Source organism: Phalacrocorax carbo, chromosome 5 (genome assembly GCF_963921805.1).
Source record: "Phalacrocorax carbo chromosome 5, bPhaCar2.1, whole genome shotgun sequence".
Classification (NCBI taxonomy): domain Eukaryota; kingdom Metazoa; phylum Chordata; class Aves; order Suliformes; family Phalacrocoracidae; genus Phalacrocorax; species Phalacrocorax carbo.
This window is the reverse complement of record NC_087517.1, coordinates 69,068,912-69,091,238: the sequence shown is the minus strand read 5'-3', so window position 1 is coordinate 69,091,238 and position 22,327 is coordinate 69,068,912. Positions and strand designations below refer to the sequence as shown.

At 41.4% G+C, this 22,327-nt stretch overlaps 1 protein-coding gene across 1 annotated transcript; it reads left to right on the top strand.

The window, feature by feature from the left end:
* The first annotated feature begins 571 nt into the window (after positions 1–571).
* On the top strand, positions 572–21,801 carry FBXO3 (F-box protein 3). The gene is made up of 11 exons (XM_064452915.1): positions 572–791; positions 4,031–4,120; positions 7,313–7,476; positions 9,932–10,046; positions 12,646–12,850; positions 14,457–14,502; positions 16,694–16,778; positions 17,635–17,757; positions 18,207–18,322; positions 18,712–18,902; positions 20,680–21,801. The coding sequence occupies exons 1-11, from the start codon at positions 685–687 to the stop codon at positions 20,803–20,805; spliced, it is 1,368 nt and encodes a 455-aa protein (XP_064308985.1). The 5' UTR covers positions 572–684; the 3' UTR covers positions 20,806–21,801.
* Positions 21,802–22,327: the final 526 nt, after the last annotated feature.

Sequence of the window (22,327 nt, the reverse complement as noted above, 5' to 3'; positions counted from 1 at the left end):
CGCACAGGGAAGGGGTTTTATCTCACACTCAGGTGCAACTTCCCATGTCCCAACTTGTGCCCATCACCCCTTGGCCTGGCGTTGGGCACCACTGAAAAGAGCCCGGCCCCATCTTCCTGACACCCACCCTTTAGATATTTATAAGCATTGATGAGATCCCCCTCAGTCTTCTCTTCTCCAGGCTGAACAGCCTCAAGCCTTTCAGCCTTTCCTCACAAAATAATGCTATAGTCCCGTGAAACTGAGGCGTGGGGCGCCTCTCCTGGTGCGGGACCTCCACCTCATGGCCTCCTTCTGCGACAAGCGTCTCTATGGGGCACGTTTAACCGCCGAGATGGCACCGGGCGTAGGAGACGGGGTTCGTCAGCCCCGAAGCCCGCCGCTGCGAGGGACACACACACATCTCCACAGGCTGGGCAGCGTGCGGGACGCGGGACGCGGGACACGGCCCGCCCCGGGGGCCGAGCGCTGAGGCGGGGCGTGGCGGCGGGAGGCGGCCCCTCTCCCCGCCGCTCCCCCGGGAGGAGGCGGGCGGCCCGGCGGCCGGCAGGGGGCGCTGCGGGCCCGCCGCCGCCTCCCCGCTCTCCGCCCCCCCCCCCACCCCCCCGCCCCTGACAACGGCCCGGCGCGAGGGGCGGGCGCGTCGCCGGCAGCGGGCGGCGGAGCCGTGGGACGTCTCGCAAGATGGCGGCGCCCCTGGACATGGAGCCCTCAGCCCTCAGCTTGGAGCTGCTGCCGACCGACCCGCTGCTGCTCATCCTCAGCTTCCTCGACTACCGGGATCTGATGAGGTACGGGCCGGGCCCGGGGCTCCGCCGGATCCCTCCCGCCCCAGCAGCGCGGCTCGGGGTGGGGGGGGAAGGGCCGAGCCCGGCCCTGGCGGCGGGGCGGGGAGGCAGCGCCGGGCCGCGGGGCGGGGCGGGGGCAGGCGGGAGGCCCGGGGTGGGCTTGCGGGGTGAGCCGGGGCCGGCTGCTGGGGGCGGCGGGGCGGGCCGGCGGGTGAAGCCCGCCGGTGCGGGGCTGGGGAGGGGGCGGCCCGCCGGTGCGGGGCTCGGGGTTCCACAACTTTTCGGTGCGTGGATGGCTGTGGCAGCGAGCGGGGTCGGGGAGGCGCCGGGGAGGGCTGTCAGAGCGCTGCCGAAGGGGTGGCCGAGGCTTTGGAGAGGGAAGGAGAAGGCTTTGGCTTGTTCTGGAGGAGCTGCCCTGGGGAGGACGTGTGCTGAAGCACCGTTCCTTTCCAGAACAGTGGTGGTCTTAGGGTTTTTTGCCTATTTTTTCTTTTAAGCCAAAGGGAATTTTCTCTCTTTTTCTCTCCCCCGTTACATGTTGGTTTTGTTTGTAGCTAAATTACAATTTAGACGTGAACCAGTAACTGAATTTGTGGAATCGGTGATTCTCAGGAACTGTTGCATATCTGCGGGCAAACAAAAGGGTGGTCTTGTTGCCAGTGAATATACAGAATTATTTGAGCTAGCTGTCGTTTGAGGAGTACCAAACGAAATTAAATAGGACGACTTTTCAGGCAGAAAAACATGAAAGAAAGTTGTAAGCTCCTCTTGGATAGTGTACTAGATGGCTGAAGAGTTAGGAGTCACAGAATGAAGATGAGAGCATGTTTTTTAGCCAAAACCTTACCGATGAAGTACAAGGAGTGACAGTGATTGAAGTCACAGTATTTAATCAGAGAGGGAGGAACAGGTGTGAATAAAATAGAATATTAGCAAAATGGTTACTGTTTGGTTTTTCCCTCCCCCTTACGTATTAGTAAAGAAAGCTAAAGATATCAGGGAGAGTTCTCTTAGGATAACAGCAAAAAAAGAGCTTAAGCAAAAATTACAACAATTTTTACAAGTCCAGTATGGATGACTTAGTGGTAGTTGCTAAGGGTTCAGTGAAGGTACTACCTATTTTTTTATGTATTTGACAAAATGAGATAGGTTTTGCTGTGCAAGGACAATTAAGTACTGTGTAGGTTTCTTATTTGTAAGGTCAGTAATAACAGTTTTGCATAACTGGCTGTTTGTAGTACTGAAGGTGTTTATTGAGGAAATCTACAGCTTGCTTACATTTGTTTTAGTGACATGTATGTCCTCTGACCATTACAAACATTACAGTTTCCTTAGTATTCCACAGTTCGGTTAGCCTGGTGGTAGCCCTTAAATAATGGAAACGCTGACAGGTGACCAAATATTTATGTAATTAATGGGAATGGCTTTAATTGCGTCTTTGATCATGTTTGATGCCACGGTGATGTCTTTCCTACCAGAAATTACAGGCTTGATTGATACACACCAGTGTAATAGATTTCTGCAAGGACTTTAACTTTGGGATATTTCTGTTCCACACACCCCCCCTCAAAAAACTAATTAAAAAATCACCATTGTCATGGATTAAGTTCTTACATGGCTAAGTGTCAAGCCTGAAATGAATGCGTTTATGTCTTTGCCTCACTGTGGGGGGCAAGGGTAATGGCAGGTCATACAGGAGAATCACTTTACTAATTTGAGGATGGTTTTGAAATACTAATACAATATACAGTTCTAGTCTAAGCAGCTTATAATGGATATTGGGGAGGGAAAAAAAAGATTTAATTTAAAATATAAATAGGAGTAATTCCGTAGTCTCAGTGCAAGATGTTTTCTCCAGCCCTGGCTTTTGACTGATTTTACTTACTAAAGGCAAGATTGAGGGGCATCTTTATTTTAGTGGGCAACTACATCCATTTACACTGTTGGTCTTCCTGACTTAAGAATTTCCGAACTACACTGGAAAAAAAACCCCAAAAAGCAGTAACTGGAAGCTTAAATTTTGTAATGTCATTTGGGGTATTTAGATGTTCATTGCAGCCATTAAAACACACACATCAGCTGTTAGAACAAGCTACCAGAGGAAGTGATGTTGCCACATCTAAATTGGTGGTATCTTTTGGGGGATTTCTTCAAAACATAACTGATAATTCAGCTCAACCACAGAGGGAAAAATGTTTACTGTCTGGTGTTCAGGATAGATTAATGTGATAATAATTTCCTTAAAATTCTATGAATTTTTGAATAACAATCGTTCCCTATATTACTGCTCTGTATGTTGCTGAAACTTTGCCACACATTCTCTTATTTATGTAAATACACTGAAATGTTTTGCTGTCAATATCACTTGTACATTCCAGAAAGGCTCTATAACTGTAGAAGTAAATATGGGAACAGACTGTGATGGCATCTCCATCAGTGCTTTTAAAGAGCAATTTAGCATGCATCGGGAATGTAGGTTAGCTTTTGCTATCTCCTTTAGGATCAACTTAAATGATTTGTGAGGACAGTTTTAGACCTATATCCTATAGGTTTTTAATACTGCATTGGCAGTAATGCTGCATAGTGCAGGATATGATTCTTTTAACTCCCTGAAGTAGCAATGCTACCTGTAATGCAATGGCAAGAGCTTATATATGGTCTTCGTTAGAGTCAGCTTGCAGTACTTATTTCCAGGTCTATCATACTTTGTATTTTTCCTGCGTCTGTCTGTGTTGCTGGTCATGAAGTTCACTATTTAAACAACTTAAAGTGGAAAGTAATGTCTTAATACTCAAAATTGTATAGTTTCTGTAGCTTACAGTTTGAGCTTTCAGTAGTGTGGCAACTGTGGGAAAGATAAGGTAGAGACTGACAAGATAAGAAAGTAATTTAAATTATAATAACTAGCCTGTGCTACTGGAATGCTTACAGCTGGTGGAGAGGAGTCACGCCTGACTCTTTCAGGCAATGTTTACAGTGGCGTAGGTCTACAGGTTGGCCTGCTTTACAAAATTACTTAATTGCTGACAGTCTCAAAGTGGGTAGAAAAGTAGTTCATGAGCTACATGGCTATAATGAAGACTTTTAACCATTGTAAGCACAACTCTAAGAAGGACAGCCAACTAACTTTCAAACTCTGCATTTATTTCATGAGATTGCAATGTGTAATATACTGGTCAGTATTTATCCCTGCTTATTGTACTATTCTTCTGCAACCAAATTTAATGATTTTATATTTATAGCTGCTGCTATTTAAGTCGAAGATTAAATCAACTATCAAGCCATGATCCGTTGTGGAAAAGACACTGCAAGAAATACTGGCTTATTTCAGAGTAAGTGGTGGTGTTCTAAGCCTTTTTTTTTCTATGAAAATGAGGCTTTTATGTTACTGTGCTGTCAGGTTATGTCCACATTGCTTCCAGTAACTAAAACTGAATAGGTATTCACCAGCTGCAGACTGATGATTAGAGGCATCAAAAATGTTGATTTCCTAAAAAAAGTTTCATGAATGTACAAGTGTTAAAGCTTTATGGATGCGTAGAGAAGAGATGCCCTGTTAATGCCTGGATGGGTAGAGAAGAGGTGCCTTCTTAAAGCCTAGGCTGAAGGAGAAGCTGCAGCTTGACCTTATCAGACACCAAATATTCTACAGAGTAAAGTAATATCCTGTGTGCTGTAATTATGAGGGGTACAATTGGATGGGTGTGTCAAGGGCAGCCGTGACTGGAATCATAGAGTAGCTGAGGTTGGAAGGGAGATCCTGTAGTCCCAACTCCCCCGCTTACGTAGGGTCACTTAGAGAAGGTTGTCCAGGACTGTCTCCTATCAGTGGGCACTGCTGAGACAACTCTGGCTTCATCTTTACTCCTTCCTATCAGGTAATTGTACACATTGGTGAGATATCCCTGAGCCTTCTCAGCCTCTCCTCATGTGAAAGATGCTCCGGTCCCATAATGATCTTTGAGGCCCTGCGCTGGACTTGTTCCAGTATGCCCATGTCTTTCTTGTAATGGGAAGCCCAGAACTGGACACAGTGTTGCAGATGCGTCCTCACCAGTGCTGACTAGAGAGAAAGGATCACCTCCCTTGCACCTGCTGGCACCACTCTTCGTGTTGCAGCCTAGGATACTGTTGGTTGTTTTTGCTGCAAGGGCTTATCATCAGCCTGGCATCAACCAAGATCCCAGGGCTTATTCTTCCCCAGGTGCATTTCCCTTTGTTCAACAGGAGATTCTTCTCTGCCTGTTGAGGTCTCTCTGGCTGCACAACCATCTGCTGTATCAGCCGCTCCTCGCAGTTTTGTAGCATCTGCAAACTTGCTGAGCATGTACTCTGTCCCATCATCCAGGTCATTAATGAAGCTATTAAAGAGTATTGGCCCCAGTATTGAGCGCTGGGGTGTACCACAAGTGACTTGCCTTCAACTGGTAGCCCTTTGGGCCTGGTGGTTCAACCAATTTTCGGTCCACCTCACTATCTACTTATCAAACACATATTCAGTCACCTTCTCTATGATGCTATTAACAGACAGTGTCAATGGCTTCACTGAATTTGAGGTGAACAACATCTGCTGCTCTCCCCTTGTCCATCAAGTGAGTCACCTCCTTGTAGAAGGCTATCAGGTTGGTCAAGCATTATGTCGTAAATCTATGCTGACTGCTCCTGATCACCTTCTTGTCTTTCATGTGTTTGGAAATGCTTTCCAGGAGGATTTTCTCCATCCTTTTCCCAGGGAAGTCACATTGGGCTGTGTAAAAAGTTTTACATATGTGGTTCGGGAGGTGGTGGTGTGTTGTTTGTTTTTGTTTTTAAAAAAACTCGCTTTCTCTTCTGCTTGCTTGCATTGAACTTGGGATGTCTGTGAAGTGGAAGCTAACTATAAATGTATCAATCCATATCTTTGCTAAAAAACCATGGTTTTCTCAAGAGCTGGAGATGATGGAAGTGAATTAGCAACCAGTTTTGTTACTGATTATCCCCTCTGTGTCCTGTTTTCTAGACAGTATCTATCTTTTTAGATTGTAAGTTTTGAGGAGTATCAACTACTTATGACTTCACTGATCAGTTCCATATATTTTTCCATTATTCAGGGAGTCCTTGTATTACACAAATAGCCTAAGATGGCAGAACTTGATAAGGAGTTAATTTATTATGCGTAAGTGGCTCAAGGAGGTAATGTAGGAAACCCTTTCTGAGCTTGTAATTTGTAATCTATGTTATATCATATGGACCATATTAAAAATTATCAGCAAACAAAATTTAATCCACAAAGATAAACATACTTTGCATATTCTAATTATATGCAGCTTATGAACAGGTAACACAACTTGTAAAATTTTACCTTGAGATTCTCTGCATAAAAAAACCTAAGCGATATTCTTATTAGAATCCACACTAGAAAGGAAAATCTGGTGGGGGTCAGGTAAAGAAGGTAAGGAATTGGGAAGTTCAAAATGAGCACCTGATGCTTTAGAAGGGTAACTTGGTGTGTGTATGGGGGAAGAGGAAGGTGAAGGTGTTACGGGGCTTTACTAAGGAGAAATGACTCTGGGGTTGGTTTCTGAGATGCTGGCTTCCCCATAGCCAAGAAAAACTGAGTTTTTCTCAGGCTGTAGGTAATTTCTACAAAGAGGATTTGGAGGGTAAAAATATGCTAAAACCCCTCACCTGCTGAAACATAATTCACTTTGGCGTTTTTACTTTTACCTCTTTGGTTTGACATTAGTTTATCTAACTTCCCAGATTAAACTTAATTTACTTTTTTTTCCCCTCAACTCTTCAAGAAGGAAGGTTCTTCACTCCTTTTTAGAGCTAAAGAGATCTTAAAGGTGATGTCAAGACTTCTCAATTGTTACATTTTTATTTAGGTGTAGGAAGCTGTACTAAATCTTTTAGATTGAGCATGCTGATGGGAGTTTGAGGAGCTGGAATATATCCTAACACAAAAATGCAAGGGCTGCTACCATTTGGAGGCAAGCATCCTTTGTCATATGTTAGTCAGCACTTTTTTGGCAGCCTGTCTTCCTGTAGCCTCCTCTTGTGCCTGCGAGGGGAACTGAATATACAGTAATTCCTTAAGAAACGGAGTTACCAGTTCAGTGCACGGAGTTATCATTTAACTCTCTGGTTTACTCCTTAATCATCCTTATTGGCTAAATAAAGGAGTTTGTGGCTAATGCAGTGGATCAAAAAATGTGATTTTTTTTTAAGGCCTTCTCTCTAAATGTGTGAAATGGGATCTCAATTAGCTCTTCACCAGTTCTAAGACTTAATAATGAACAGGACTCTGTTTAAAGGAATATTTTTTCCAAATTCTCCCTTCATACTAGTACCTCAGATGTTTCCTAGTTGCTGTTGAATACATGCCAGAATTAAGTGAGTTTGTGTAGCTTCAGGTGGCTCAAGGTGTTCCTGGCTTAATATTTGCACAATGGTCCTGCCAAATAACAAATATTAACTTCTTTGTTTTAGAAGTCAAGCTTTTTAGGCTGGTATTTGAACTTATTTTCTTCATGTCCACTTAGGGAGGAAAAAAGTCAACGAAATCAGAGCTGGAAAGCCATCTTCATCAGTACCTACTCTGACCTAGGAAGATACATCCGATACTATGCTACATTGAAAAAAGCCTGGGATGACCTAGAGAAATACTTAGGACAGCGGTGTCCTCGGATGATTGGTTCTTTGAAAGGTACAGTGTAATACCTGCTTTCTCTAGTAGGCTGGCTAACACCGCTGTCTGTTATTAAGTTTCATACTGCTTTCATCCTAGGTGTGTGCCTCAATTACTGGAGCCCTGAAAGTCAAGTAGATGTGCTTTCCCTTCCCCTCCAGGAAATAAGTAAATCAGACCACATGTGTAGTCCTTGCCCAGTTACTAGTGATCATAGATCCTCTGAAGATTTCTTTTCAGAGAGGAAATCAAGGTTACTTTTTTTCTAGTGACCAGTCTATCATCTTTATCTGTGGATAATCAGGAAATGAATATACTTTTACTGCTTTTGTCTTTGGTTGCTATGACTGTTTTTTTTTCTGTTTGTTTATTATTATTTTTAGTTTAATAATTCCCTTACTTCAAGGACCTGGGGCCTGTTGGTGGGATTTTGTTTCTGAGATTTTTCTTAAGACCTAATTAAAACACTTTCACATGAAAACAGGCATTTTAAACTAAAGCCAAACAAAAAGGAAGTATTTTTTCTCTTCTGTAGGTCTTACGGCATTCCTGTAGCTTAACAAGAATTTTTACACACACCCCCACCCTCCCCCCCCAATATTGTCTTTTCAAATTAGGTTTGTGTTTTACTTGAAGGACTTCCAGTGTTCTGGTTCATGTGTCTTACACAGCAAGATATACAGCAAGTTTGGGCTTTTCTGGAATAGGGACAAAATAGCTCTTATTTTCAACTGTATTTCAGTCTTCTGTATGAATCTGACTGTTAGACCAAGATATTTGATTTAACATGATCTGTGAAATGAAATCTACAGACAATGATCTCCTTCCTACTTAAATCTCGCATGTTTTTTTTCTTGCTGGTAGTGCAGGATTCTCAAGTTTTGCTAAGTATTTGTGAATAACAGAACATGATTAGAACTTAATACTTGCTGTTTTCTTTAAAAATTTTTTGTGTTGTTAGTTCTAAGTGTTAGTGAAGGAATGCCTTTTTAGGAAAAGGCCAAAAGGGTCCTATGTAGCCTGAACTGTTGTGTACGCAGACTGTAGTACTTTATGTAGGTATCCACGCCTTGATTTCTGTGGCTTTCATGCTGCTCTAGCAAAAAAACAGGCTTCACTCAGGTGTACAGAACCACTGTTACACGTTTTGTTAATAAAATGCAAAGTATCTCTGTTGTGGGTGTTGAAATGAGCAGATTTTGCCACAGTTTTACTTTCAAAATCCTCCCAAGGAATTTGGTGCAATAAAGCTTCTCTTTGTCTACAGAAAGACCAAAACAAATTTTAAAATTATTAATTTCCAAACACGTATAGTGATGGCAGGTCTTAGCAGGAGCTTTTCCATAACGTAGACCTTTTTAATACTGTTTGTACAAGATCTTGTTTCAATGAGTTAATTTACGCCATATAAATGAAACTGATGATTAAACTCTCTTCATATTTTTTTTAAAAAATAAATCACTAAAACCCCTCGATTGGAACAGATCACAGGCGGAAGCCCCCTGAAGTGTGTGTGGAGGTGTCAGAGTAGTTACTCCCCACCTTCTTCTGTTGATGATGATAGGAAAATCCCCTTGTTACAACCCATTTATTGCTTCAAATTCCAGGTGAACGGTGGTTCTTTGTTATTGATTGGACTGGAAACTGAAAGAAGCAACCCCTAGAATGGTGAAAGGTTAAAATCAATATTGCCTAGAAGTTTTAACTGGGACTCAGCTAATAACAATATTGCGGGGAAAAGGTTCATTTCACTTTATGAATACTTTCTGCTTAAGTCAGGCCTGTTGAGATTTTGTTGGATGGAGATCAGTGCTGCATTAAGTAATTGGTTAATGTAATCAGCTTCCTTTCAAATTTATGTAGTATTCATTCTGCGTCACCTAGCATACAATAAAGTCACCAAATACTGACTTGGGTCCATGCTCATTTGATCAAGGCACTTACAGATTCCATGCTTTGTATCTGAAATTCTCGATTTTTAGTGATTCTGGACATTAACATGAATTTAATCAGTAGAAGATTCTTGAGACCATGCTAGTAGGCAGCTGCATCCGAAAGTTGGACTGAATTTATCTTGCTTGTGTATGTCTTAGTTCACTTCCTTGGAATTATAAGTGGCAAAATACTTGGAAATATATATTACTTTTGTGATAACGTAAAAAAAAAATCCATAATCCTAAGGTTGCTGGGCTACTTAACATTCTCTTTGGTGGCTGAAAACATGCCGTCATGTCTAGAACGTAGCTCATTTTTGCCTTATTTCTAGCCACACAGCTCTGAAGTGATGTGAAATAAAATTTAAAGGAAAAGTCTTAACACAAATTCTAATATTCCCCTTTGTCAGGAAGAGCATACTGGGCACTTGAGGGCAGAGTAGTGAATCAGCATGAAATCTGAGTTTGGCAGGAGCAGGGGTTCTTGATTTCCCCCTCCAAAACTGTCACTTAATACTCTTGTTTCTTTTTGTACACAGAGAGTGTGCGGGAGGAAGATCTGGATGCTGTGGAAGCACAAATAGGTTGCAAACTCCCTGATGACTATCGATGTTCATTTCGTATTCATAATGGACAGAAGCTAGTTGTTCCTGGGTAAGGAGCGAAAACTACCTACCAAGTTATTAATTCTTTTTATATTTCTTGGATAGTTTATTTAAAAGATCAAATGTCTGCCAAACAGGACAGATGCAGCATTTAAATGTATTGTAACTGAGTGGCTGCTTGAAGTGACGCTTCTAGAATTGGCTATCTTCTACTCTCAGAAGTAATTGAAAACACAGTGTAGATTTCTGATTGCCCAAATTACTCTTACAATTCCATCATTTCTCCTTGTGAGAACCTTTTTTTGTTGTTTTTTTTTCTATTAACAAAAAATTCTGTTAGACTTCTAATCATACTGCTGCAAGTTGCTCCCCTGAAGTTTTGCATTGTATTATGTAAGTAAATTAGCCTCTTGGACTCTAAGGTTTCATTATTTAATAACTTCTTTCGTTAAAGTGGTTAGGGATTAACTTTCAAGCCGGGTAGTCCTTTTGAGTAGAATCAAAATGTCAGTTCTGCAAATTAAGTTTCCTTAGTAGAAGATTTTAGAATTTTATGTAGTTTCAGCAATTAAAATCTCCTTTTACATTGAGGTTAGAAGGCAGGTGGCCAAACGTAGTTTCTTATCTTCCAGCTGTAGAAAAAGTTAGCAGGTCAGCGCTTGATGAAGTGCTGCAAACATTAGCAAAAGATGGAAAGCTAGGGCAAATCATTGCAGTGTCTGTAGGGGGCAATGCATTCGTGTTGCTCTACCAGAACCTTCACTAGTTAAGAAGGTGCACCCTCCTCCAATTCTAGTGCAGAACAAATACGAGAAAGTTTTATGCAACCGTAAGGATGGCTTCTAGTTCTGTTTCTTTTTCAGGAGACTTTTTTTACAGGAGATGGGTGCCCTGGTTCTGTAGTTTCAAACGGAGCTCTGCAGCTTGTGTGCTTCCTGCTCTTCCCAATACTTTTTTACTCCCACAGAGCCCCTGCTGTGATGACGTGCCTGTGGAAGGGCTGTAGGATCAGACGTGTGCCTTTGGGCGTGCCTTTCAGCTTGAGAAACTGCCAGTGGGCTGTGGTCCCTTGCTCTGCCCTCAAAGTGAGGGCCTGAGCATTACACACAGGTTCACAAACCTTGCTGGTGGAGCGCTGACTGGGGGGACTAGTTAGGTCTGACGTGTGGGACTCTGGAGCAAGAAAGGCTGCCACCCTGCGAGTGGAAGGCCTGGTCTTACTGTTGAGGACAGGCTTGCTTCTTGTGGGAGATACGTGTAGGTAGTGGAAGTCTATGCAGCAGGTTGTTGGCATGCTAGGTCAGAAATGGAGGAGACTCAGGACTAGTTGTCATTGCTAGGTGCTTCAGGTTTCTGTCTTTGGATGTTAGCATCGATTTTTAAACTGTAGAACATGCTAATTCCATGCAAGACTACATAAGGAAAAAGAGGAATGGAACCTGTTGCCCAGGATGGGAGCAGCTTATATCGTGTTGACATGTGGCAGCTTGTGCCTGAGTCACTGCTTTCATAACACCTGGAATAGCTTACCATCTGCAAGAGTTTACATCTGAGAGTGTCAGTGAAAGGCAAATTAAAAGGGAGTACGGGTGGGGAGGTGTCCATTACAGGTTTGTGTACTCCTCTTATTGCTAGACGCACTGCTGTACTGTGTGCTCTTGTAGTTTGTTACTTTGATCATGTTACCCCTCTTTATTGTTCTTGCATTGTCTGCCCCTTTACATTGAATGTAGGTTGCCTGGGTTTTTTTTATTTTCACCCTAGCTTTCATCTAGCCCAACATTCATATCAATGTTAACTTTAGCTTCCGATGCTTACCTCCGTTCCTAATGTTACATGTTTCAGGTTAATGCTACTTTTTTCTGACCATATATATTCTTATGTATAGAGAGGCTCCTTGTACTGTCTTCAGTGTCACTTCGTTATTGTCAAAACCAAAGAAATAAACACCCCCTTCCTTTGCTGTGATGCTTACAAAAAGCTAGAGGAAAAAATTAGAAAGACAGTTGATGGTCTTGCCATGGCATGCTGATGAATATTGTCTCATTCTTCCCTTGTATGTCTGTTTGCTTGTGTGTGTCTGCCTTAGTTTTTATACTGAGACTGTAATCTCTCTGACTCAATAGTTAATTTCCTTGTTTACTTCTCAACCTTTTCTCCAAAGCACAGAGCACCTTGCTCACCCTATAGATTCTATGATTCTTTGATGCTATAGCAGCTTTGCACTCCAATTGAAAAATCATGGATGCTTTGGTAGCATTGAAATGAACTCACAAAAAACTTGAGATATGGAGCACTGGTTACTATTACATTATGTTGCTATAGGAAGCTGCGTCAGCTGTGAATGGCTTTGCTGAAGTAGTTGCAGACATGATGGGAGTCACCAACAGCAGTTTAAAACGGTGCTTTGGGATGCACAAAATATACAAGGAAGTGTTCACCTCAGAACCATCAAGACTCCCTTTGTGAAGGTTGATGTTGCAGACTAATAACCTAGTCCAGCACCTGGGTATTCGAGTATTTCACCCAGGTCTAATATGTATCTAAAACATTGATAGAATCAATGCTTAGAAAAGATCTAAAGCTGTCTTTGTCTTGTGAGTGGTATCTTTGGTTTATCTTTCCCTTTTTTGTTGTTGTCTGTTAAGTTTGATGGGAAGCATGGCACTGTCGAACCACTACCGTTCTGAAGACCTGTTGGATATCGACACTGCAGCTGGAGGTTTTCAGCAGAGGCTAGGTCTGAAACAATGCCTTCCTCTTACTTTTTGCATTCACACTGGCCTGAGTCAATACATGGCCCTGGAGAGTGTGGAGGGACGAAATAAGTACGAGATCTTCTATCAATGTCCAGTAAGGAAGATATGTTTATACTTGTGAATGTACTTTTCTAATGATTGATGGTGTCCCTTTTGCATGTTACCGGATACCTGAAATATTTTACATAGCATAAGGTGAATACTAAGAGATCATATTAGTGTGTTACTTGCCCCTGAGTTGCCATCTGGTTTTCATCAAAGCCCGTAAGTGGGAGGGTTAGTAAGTGAAAGGAATTTACAGGAAGTTGTTAATGGCTGTAGCAATTTCTATAGCTTCATGATAGTGGACAACATCCATCCTTATTGGGAAGTATGAATTTAATTTGTTCAAACTCCGGCAGGTATATGCCCTTGTCCCTGTTTCTGTAAGGGAGAAAAGCTTCTCCATTATGGAAGATCAGCATCTGCGTAAATCTCCTCCCCCAGATATGTTAAATGTAAACTTACCACAATAAATTATACCCTCTGGTTTGTAGGCAAAACTTTCCAGTGAAAGAACAAATTGCTCTTGAGCAGCTGCGTTGTAGAACATAATTAAGTATTTTTCATAGTTCTTACAGCTGTAGCATTTTAAGATAGGCATATTGTTGCTGGTGAAGCTTAAGGATATTGTACCTGACAAGATTTTAGTCCTCCCTCTCCTTTCCTATGCCCTGACAACCTCCCCACCCCAAAAAGAAAGGGGGCAAGTAAAGGGTGTTTCTTGTAAAAGAGATGGGGATCTTCATCCTGCTGTTCTTGGCTGTTTGTTTTCAAAGTGCTTAGCAATGAGATTTCTAGGGAATGGCCTTGATAATGGATCACCTGAAGGACATTAAGATTCCCCTTTGTCTTATGCTGTGTATTTAAACCTTCTGGATAATGCTTGGGAACTTGGAAGGTTACTTACACACATATTTTGGTTGATCTGTGGACAGCCCTGCTTGTTTTGGTGGAGAAGACGGTAGGACAGCAGCTGGGATTGTTTACCCTGGAGAAGAGAAGGCTCAGGGGATTCTTATCAATGTTTCTAAATATCTGGTAGCAGGGCATAAAGAAGCCAGAGCTAGACTCCTTTTCTGTCACTGGGCAGGCATCACTGAGAAGAGGCAATAGGCACAAGTTGAAACACAGGAAACTTGGTCTGGACATAAACAAAAACATTCTTACTGTGAGTGTGGTTGGGCACAGAACAGGTCACCCAGAGAGGTTGTGTAGTCTCTGTCCCTGGAGAGAGTCAGAACCCAGCTGAACTTGATCCTGGCCAACCTGCTCTAGCTAACCCTGCCGCAGGCAGAGGGATTGGACTGATGATCTCCAGAGGTCTCTTCCAACCTCAGCTGTTCTGTGCTTCTGTTCTAAGGCAGTATTTTTGGGGCCTTGTTTCTGGAATGATGAGTTCAACCTGATTTTTATACGCATGAGCCTTAGTGGAATGTTCAAGCTGTATATTCAGCGATCATGTGAGCGCTCATGGGGACAGGCCTGTGTTATGTATTTGAATACCTGACTGGGAGTATCATGATGTATTAAGCAGCCAGGTTTTAGGTTTAGCGAATATAGGGAAAGTGTTCCTTATATTCTATTTCAGGTGCTGAATTATAACCTTGAAAGTCTAATGTTGTCCTTCTAATACATCCATAACCTTCTTTCCATTTTAGGACCAAATGGCTCGCAATCCATCTGCTATTGATATGTTCATTACAGGTAACACTTTAAATAAAATACTCTGCAAAATGTTTTAATTCCACTGTTTAGAAAATGCATGTCAGTATGACTTGACCAAAGCAAGCATTCTAAATTTTCTGTGTCACTTGTGAGACTCTAACCGACTTTAAAACATCAGCAGTTACTTGAAATGGGATGCAAGTTTTCTCCATTAAGGCTTGTCCTTCTGTGTGTCTTGTATACAAATCATCCAGCGTACCGACCTGTTTAACGAGATGAGCAAAACCTTTAACTTGGCCATTATGGCAGTGATGTAAGCAGTTATTAAATACAACACCCAAGTGGACAGAAAGATTTCCCCCCCCCCCCCAGTAGTTTTTGCAACCATGTTAGAAGTTGAAAATATTTTGTGTCCCTTAATGAAATCTACTTAATTATAAACACAGCTGCAGAAGAAAACCGTTCTGGATTTTTGATTTGCTTGATTGCTTTGTTCAAAAGATGAAGGAAGGGGAAAAATGCGTAATTGTTGTTTGGTTATGTAGTAATCTGTGATCGTCTGTCTGACATGTACATTGACTGGAATAGTGTTTTGATTATTTCTTTTTGTTCATCCACCAGAATCTGGTAGTTGTGGCTATGTCTAAATTAATTTACTGAGTGGGAAAGCAGATGTGTAATAAAAGGCACCAAAATTAATATTTATATTTAGCCTTGCACATTTCTTAGGAAATGTGTATTAATATTACAGTGAGAAACCACATTGGGCAATGCTATACCATTGCTAGTTTGGGTTGAAGGTAGTCAAACTCTCAGCCACGCTAATTTTGGGAAACCTTTCTAGGTACTGATTGTATGAACTGATTTCAGTGTGAAGTAGTCAACCTGCTACCTGTTTTCCAAAGGCCATTGTGCGCTTTAAGAACTATCGTGGGAAAGGTACAGCAAAAGCTCAAGAGTTCGGTTACTTGCTTGTCTCCATGTAATACTTTAAAGCGACGCTATGGTGAATTGGTGTTGCTGCTTTTATGGAACTGAGTCAGTGGTGAGGTGATCTGACATCATACTTAGATGTATTCCACTTGGCTGAAAGGGTTAACCTTGGTTTATTGCAGAGTGGAGGGGAAGTTTCATGTACAGCATTTATCTTGTCATTTTGAACGTGGCAGGGTAAATTGGTCCACTTTTTCCATTCGGAGTTACTTTACACGAGGTTTGCATTTTGTGGATTAGTGATAGAAAGGAGGATAATAAACTTGGAGTTCCTTAGGCTTCCAGAAGGTCAAAGGACAGCACACATAGCCCTTGTTCAAAGAAAGAAGTGGTAAGTATGCTTAATCTAACAGGAGTAGTAGTACTTGATAACATGTCAGTGAAGGTGAGGATAATGATTTCTTAGTATTTCAGCTTAAATCCAGTTTTCTCTCAGTAATATTGACAAACAGTTGAATAACTCTGTGATTGGACTCTATATTGCAAGGCTTGGAAGATTTATGGCTGAGAAATTCTGTTACGGAGAGCCAGTATCTCTTGTCTGAAACTCTCTTCTTTGAGAGTTAAATGTGACAGCCTGACTGCCTACTTAGAAATCAAGCTGTTCCTAAATAATAGCTGTAGGTGTATGAAAAGCTGTTCTCAGGCAATGGCTGTAAGTGTATGAAAATCCCAGGTTCTCTGGAGTGACATACAGCCTTAGTCTTTGGGTTTGTAGCAGAAGTGTGGAGTATGTTCACAGCTTATCCCTGTTTTGAAGGAGAAATTCTGTGACTTGCTAGCATGTTTCTTAGAAACTCTGTTAGTATGGAAACCTGTATATCGAAACTAAGTTCATAAGTCCACCAGTGGGCTTGCATGCCTCTTGTATAGCTATTTCCAATTATTCTACCTGCAAGTAATACAGGCCACTGTACTTGTCATCGTTCCCAGTCCTAGCAGAGGAGTTGTGAGACAGCCGCATTTGAAGACCATGATTATAATGTGAAATACTTAGCTAAGACATTCTTCATTTGCTGTGTCATTTCTGCACCCTTAACTCGTAGTTCTTGGTTGGCTTCTCCGAATGATCTTTGTTGTTAGAACAGGCTGGAATTTTGACCAACTCTTCTAAGTCAGTCAGAGTTTATAATAAAAATATTACAAGCTTTAAACTGTTTCCTTGAAGTATTTAATGTAATGCACTTAGTGGTAAACTTGCCTGTCCTTATGAATACTTTTCTTCTTTGGCATTTAGGTACATCTTACTTGGAATGGTTTACATCCTATGTAAACAAAGTCGTAACTGGTGGCTATCCTATCATCAGAGACCAGATTTTCAGGTATCGTGACTGGACTTTATAACCTCACGGCAAGGCTTAGATGCTTCTTTTAGAATGCTGACCTCTTCCCAAGTAGGTATGGGTATCAGATACAAAAGCTGATGGTGGAGAGAGGAGTAAGCACATGAAACTTATTGAAGATAAAGCTGTAAAACCGAATGCTTAAAGAAACGTGTTTTTTTTTTTACCAGAAGCTTCAGAGTTTATAACTTTGCTTTAATGGGACCAGAATTTTGCATTATAACAGATCTGAAGCTTAGCTAACAGCGTAATACTTGCTCTGCTTGCTGTGAGTGTGCTGCTGCTACAGGACTGTTCTGAGTTATTAAAAAAGCAATTGTTTCAGCAAGCTGGTCTCTACAATAACACTGTTGAATATGTAAATAAACAGAACTTGTTCTGGTGTTTGAAACTTAACGCACTTCTAATTTTTTGTAAATAATCAGCAAGAACCTTAATTCTGTCAAACTGGGCGGCTGTAGGGCCAAGTTCCTGATCTGTTAATGAATTTGCTGTAGGAGTTGCTAGGTTTTGTGTTTTAAATAGCATAATGGCACATCCTTATTAAACAAGTGTGTCTTGACTGACTTCAGAACAAATTACGCACCCAGCTTAACAGAAGCATTAATGGGGGTACAAAATGATCCGCAGCTGTATGAGTTTAGGTGACGGGGAAGTATACATCATAAAGACACTCCATACATCCTCTATTTAACTGCTGAATGAGAAATTAAGAACTACTTCTAACCTAGCGCCACAGCACTCTTTTAAGCGATCAGTTAAGTACTGTGTGTGTTTAGCTTTCCATATTGAATGTGCAGAGCTATTTGCAGAGTTAATGTTTTTCTTTCTGTAGGTACGTGCATGATAAAGAATGTGTTGCTACCACAGGAGATATTACTGTTTCTGTGTCCACATCCTTTCTACCTGAACTCAGTTCTGTGCATCCACCGCATTATTTCTTCACTTACAGAATCAGGTAAGAATAACAATGAATTAACTCTTACAACACAGGATAGACCTGTGTAATGTTCAAAGGATCGGTTGTTGCAAATTTACGCACAGCATTCAAGAACGTACTAAAATGAATAGGAGGGGCACAACACGCTGTACTTTTTAATAAAAAAAAATACGAAATCGTTACCTGTTCAGCAAAGTACCAGTCAAGTTGGTAACTGGTGTAAAGTACAGGGATGGGTGGGGAAGGAAGCTACGAGTAGCTCTTGTGGTTTAGAAAGGGGCAAATAACAACAGGTAGTGAAACAGATGCATGGAGACGGATCCCAACAACTGATTCAGTGTACTTTACCTTAGTGGGTTTATTTTTTTTGCCCAGTCTACTTTAAGAGAAATCCCAGGGATGTAAAGCATTTCTTAAAATGTAGGAAGGTAGTTGCACAACCATTAAGGACGCTGTTTGGCTTCTAGGATTGAAATGTCCAAAGATGCTCTTCCTGAGAAGGCTTGTCAGCTGGACAGTCGATATTGGAGAATAACAAATGCCAAAGGTGATGTAGAAGAAGTTCAGGGTCCTGGAGTAGTTGGTAAGTAAAAGATGGCTTTTATGAACCCAATAGAGAGTGGTTTTGTATTTAATGTATACATTATGAAAATTAAATTTTTCCCGTTCATCATGGTGACTGAGGGTAGTAGTTGTATGGTTTTTGTCAAAATCATCTTGTTGCTTGAAAAAGTGAGCTGTGTATCCGTCTGTTTTTGTCTTTAAAGTTGTTTTGCAAGGGATGTCTGAACGTCTTGATAGTTAAATGCTCCTCAGACAGTTTAACGTCAGTAGTTACTGAGAGTCATTTATGCATCCACTGGAATGTAAAATGATCTGCCTGAATGTTGTGGAGTGCAAGCGCTTTAGCAAACGGCTAAATTGTAGTTCTACTTCAGTCTTTACTATTGCGATCTAATATTTCACCAACAGGGGAGTTTCCAATTATCAGTCCAGGAAGAGTCTATGAATATACCAGCTGTACGACGTTTTCCACAACATCTGGATATATGGAGGGCTATTACACCTTCCATTGCCTCTACTACAAGGACAAATTCTTTAACGTCACAATTCCCAGATTTCATATGGTCTGTCCAACGTTCAAGGTGTCTACGGCACGAATGGTAAGCAGAGACGCAGTTGTGCTTATCGTAGGTTTTTTGTCTTCCTCTGACCTCCTGTTTTCAGGGAACACTTGGACTAGTTTCAATAGGACAGTGTAACTGTGTGTTTAAACTCCAATCTCATGTCACTTTTCAGTGTTGATTCTTTTCTTGAAAATCTCTCACTTTCAGAACAATTTCTCAGGGAAAAAAAAAAGTCTAGAAGTATCCCTCAGTCTGAGACTTTGGCAATTCCCCGTTATATGAACTCTTCTCAGCTTCTGGAATCTATTGATAAGAAAACACTTCCAATGCAAAATTACAATACTGAACAGTATTCAGATCGATAACTCCATACAAAGCGTGGTGCAGTTAAGGCTAAGTCTAGCAACTGTAGTAATCTTTGTAGGCAGTTTGTACCTTGGTAAAGCCACGTGCCCTCACTGCTTTGACGTGTGATGCTACCAGTTGAATCCAAGACCCTCGGCCCCAGCTTTCCTAAGGCGTGAAAAGGGCGCCGTACGTGGCTGTGGATCTTCCGCCTCATGTCCTCGCCTCTGGTATCAAGGTCAAAGCTGATTCTGTCGGTGAGATCAGGGGCCCTGTGGGTCCTCGACAGAGGTAGAATGTGACCATTCTGCTGTCCTGTGTCAGAACACAAGGGCCCCTCAGGAGGTGCAGAAATACGTATGTGTATATCTGTGCCTACTGAGGACACGTTTCAGACACATGTCTGATTATGCAGACTACAGCAGTGTCGAGTTTTGCTTGTTTTGTTTTAAGGAGCTATCTCATGTCTAGGTACAAATTTACCTAGAAACGTGGCATGGCATTAGCTGTTTGAATTTTATAGTTCTTTTAAATATTCCGTCTTGGTGTGACCCCAGCATCGTCTGTCTTAGCCATAACAGCATATCTGCTTTCTTCAACAAGAAAAGTTGTAGTTAATGACAATTTTAAAATTATAGCGGTCTGTCTGATGTTCATTAGTCCTCACTGAACATCCATCCCATAAAGTCACTTAATGACTTCCCAAATTGGTAAGATATTTAGCTTACTGTTCATCATAATGCAGTTTTAGTTTGGAGATTGCAGGTGAACTATATAATTTGCTTTGGCACATTTCCAGAAGAATGCTTTATATATTTTATCACTAGCACAGCCCTTACTTGTGACCAGTACAGTGACTAATTCTGGTAGGACTTGACAGCTTTTGTGTGAGCATCGCGTGTTTCCTCGGGGGACAGACATCTGCTTTCTCACATTTTTCAAGGGATTTGAGACACTCTCGTTACCAGTAGCTCTAACAGTAAGTGCCAGCAGGTGTCGTGCTTCTAACAGATAATGGTGCCTCTTAACTCGTGCTCACGTTTACGGGAGTTGTACCGTCATTCAGCTGACTGTAAAAATAATTTGCTTTTCTCTTTTGCTCTACCTCTGTTTTAAAGGTAGTCATGACCCTTTGTTTTTAAACTACTTGTATTAAAAGACAACATAAGCCACCAAGAAAATGGGTACAGCTAAAGTACCGAATTGTGGCTTAACATAGTTGTACACATGAAATAACAAAGGCTAATGAATATTTACTGAGTTGAAGGTCCAGCACTTTGGCAAAATGGTCTCTACTGCAAACGAAACTTTGAGTAAGGAGCTGGTGTTAGGATGTAGAGCACAACGTCTGGTTCGGCTAATCGACATGATAATGCAGGCTTCAGATTTTTCCAGGCAGTTGTTCGTGATTTCTTATTACTAGCTGGAATACAAGATTTAAATTAAATGTAGCTATGTTTTGTATTAGGAAACAAATCATAATGAATATGCAGTGGATGAAGACGAAGATTCCACAGACACCGATGAATATGAAGATCGACGTAGAGTGTTGGACATTCCTGCACCTTCTGGACGCTGCCCACGTCATACCTGATGGGATTTTTTGCTTTTTCAAAACAAAGACTGTTTCCAGAAGCTGAACACTTTGGGGCTAGTGCATAAGAATATTTCTGACTATCGTAAATGAACTTTCTGTTGCACATCAGGGCAACTAGCATGAATGTTGGTGCCAGTTCTAATATTCATCAGAGTATAACTTTTGGTTTTTTTCCCAGGTTTGGAAGTGGGGCGGGGGCTTGAGGGGGCAGGGGGCGGGAGGGAGAGGAAGAGATTGGTGTTTGGGCTTTGTTCACTTTTTTCTGAAGTGCAGAACAGCTTGATAGTCCGAGGTAAGCCTCTCTTACATTTTTAAACTATTGCCTATTTATGATCATATTGCAAATCTGGTGTGGGGACTTGTTTTTATACAAGCATTTAAAATTAGCAATAGACAAGATGGCAAAAAGGGTGTATACTATTGTCCTTTCTCGGGAGTTTCTACTCTTGATAACTCCTGCTAAGAATGAAACTTGCAGTTTGTGTATCCCATTTGGGTGAGATCAGGTGCTCTTCAGCTCTTTTTTTTTTTTAATTAACATAGCAGTATCAGAAAATTCTGGTCATCAAATGCATAAATTAGGAATGAAACTGGCCTTATTTTTAGACAATCTGTCTTTCAGCTTAATTTTACGCGAAGTGACTCTGGATAATGCCTTTTGGAATGCAGTGTACATGGATCACCTGCCATTTGGTAACCCAGAAATTTCTCACTGACTACAGAGTATGAATTGTAAATATATTTTGAGTTTTTTTCTTTATATGATGTTTGCTGTTCAGACTTCGTCATAGATGATAAATTTATGTTAAAGTATCATGTTTCCCTAAATCCTCTATGGATTTTTGTATCTATGCCTGAATAAAAAAAAAGAAGAAAAAAGGGGAGCCTGACAGAACACCAGATGACTAGAAACTTTATATTTAAAGACGTATCTGTTTGCTATATCACTTTTTTATTTTGTTTCCATTGTCATTAATAAACAACTTAACTGCCTCCTTTGCTCTGAAGTGCTACGTGGGACTCTACTTGCCAAGACTTGAGCAATAATTGTGTGACTGGTGTCGCTGTAGTCAGTTCCTCTTTTTGATGTGCAGAATTGGTTCTTCTCATAGGAGCTACCAGTATGTTGTGGTTCCAAGTGAATGTTTCGATCGCTGTCTAGGTACTGCTTATACGGAAAGCCTGGGTTTTTTACAAGTCATAGTATTAGATTCTCCATGTGCTCATCTTTCTCTAGTGCCACGCAGCATTTGGATCGTCCACAGTAGTACAGGGTAGAAAAACAAATACTGAGTGTGATCCTTCCGCGGTCGCTCAGGTGAAACGTCTAGAGAAGCAAAAAAAATGTCTGTTGTCCCTCACAGAAGTCTGAAGAGCGGCATGAATCGCTGGAGTGGTTTAAAATCACTTCCCTTTTGAGGATTCCTCAGCATTACCTGGGAGGGGAAGATGCGGTGTTTGTGGCATAATGCTTTTTCTTCACAGAAATTTCATCATCTGTTAAACGGATTGGTGAAAA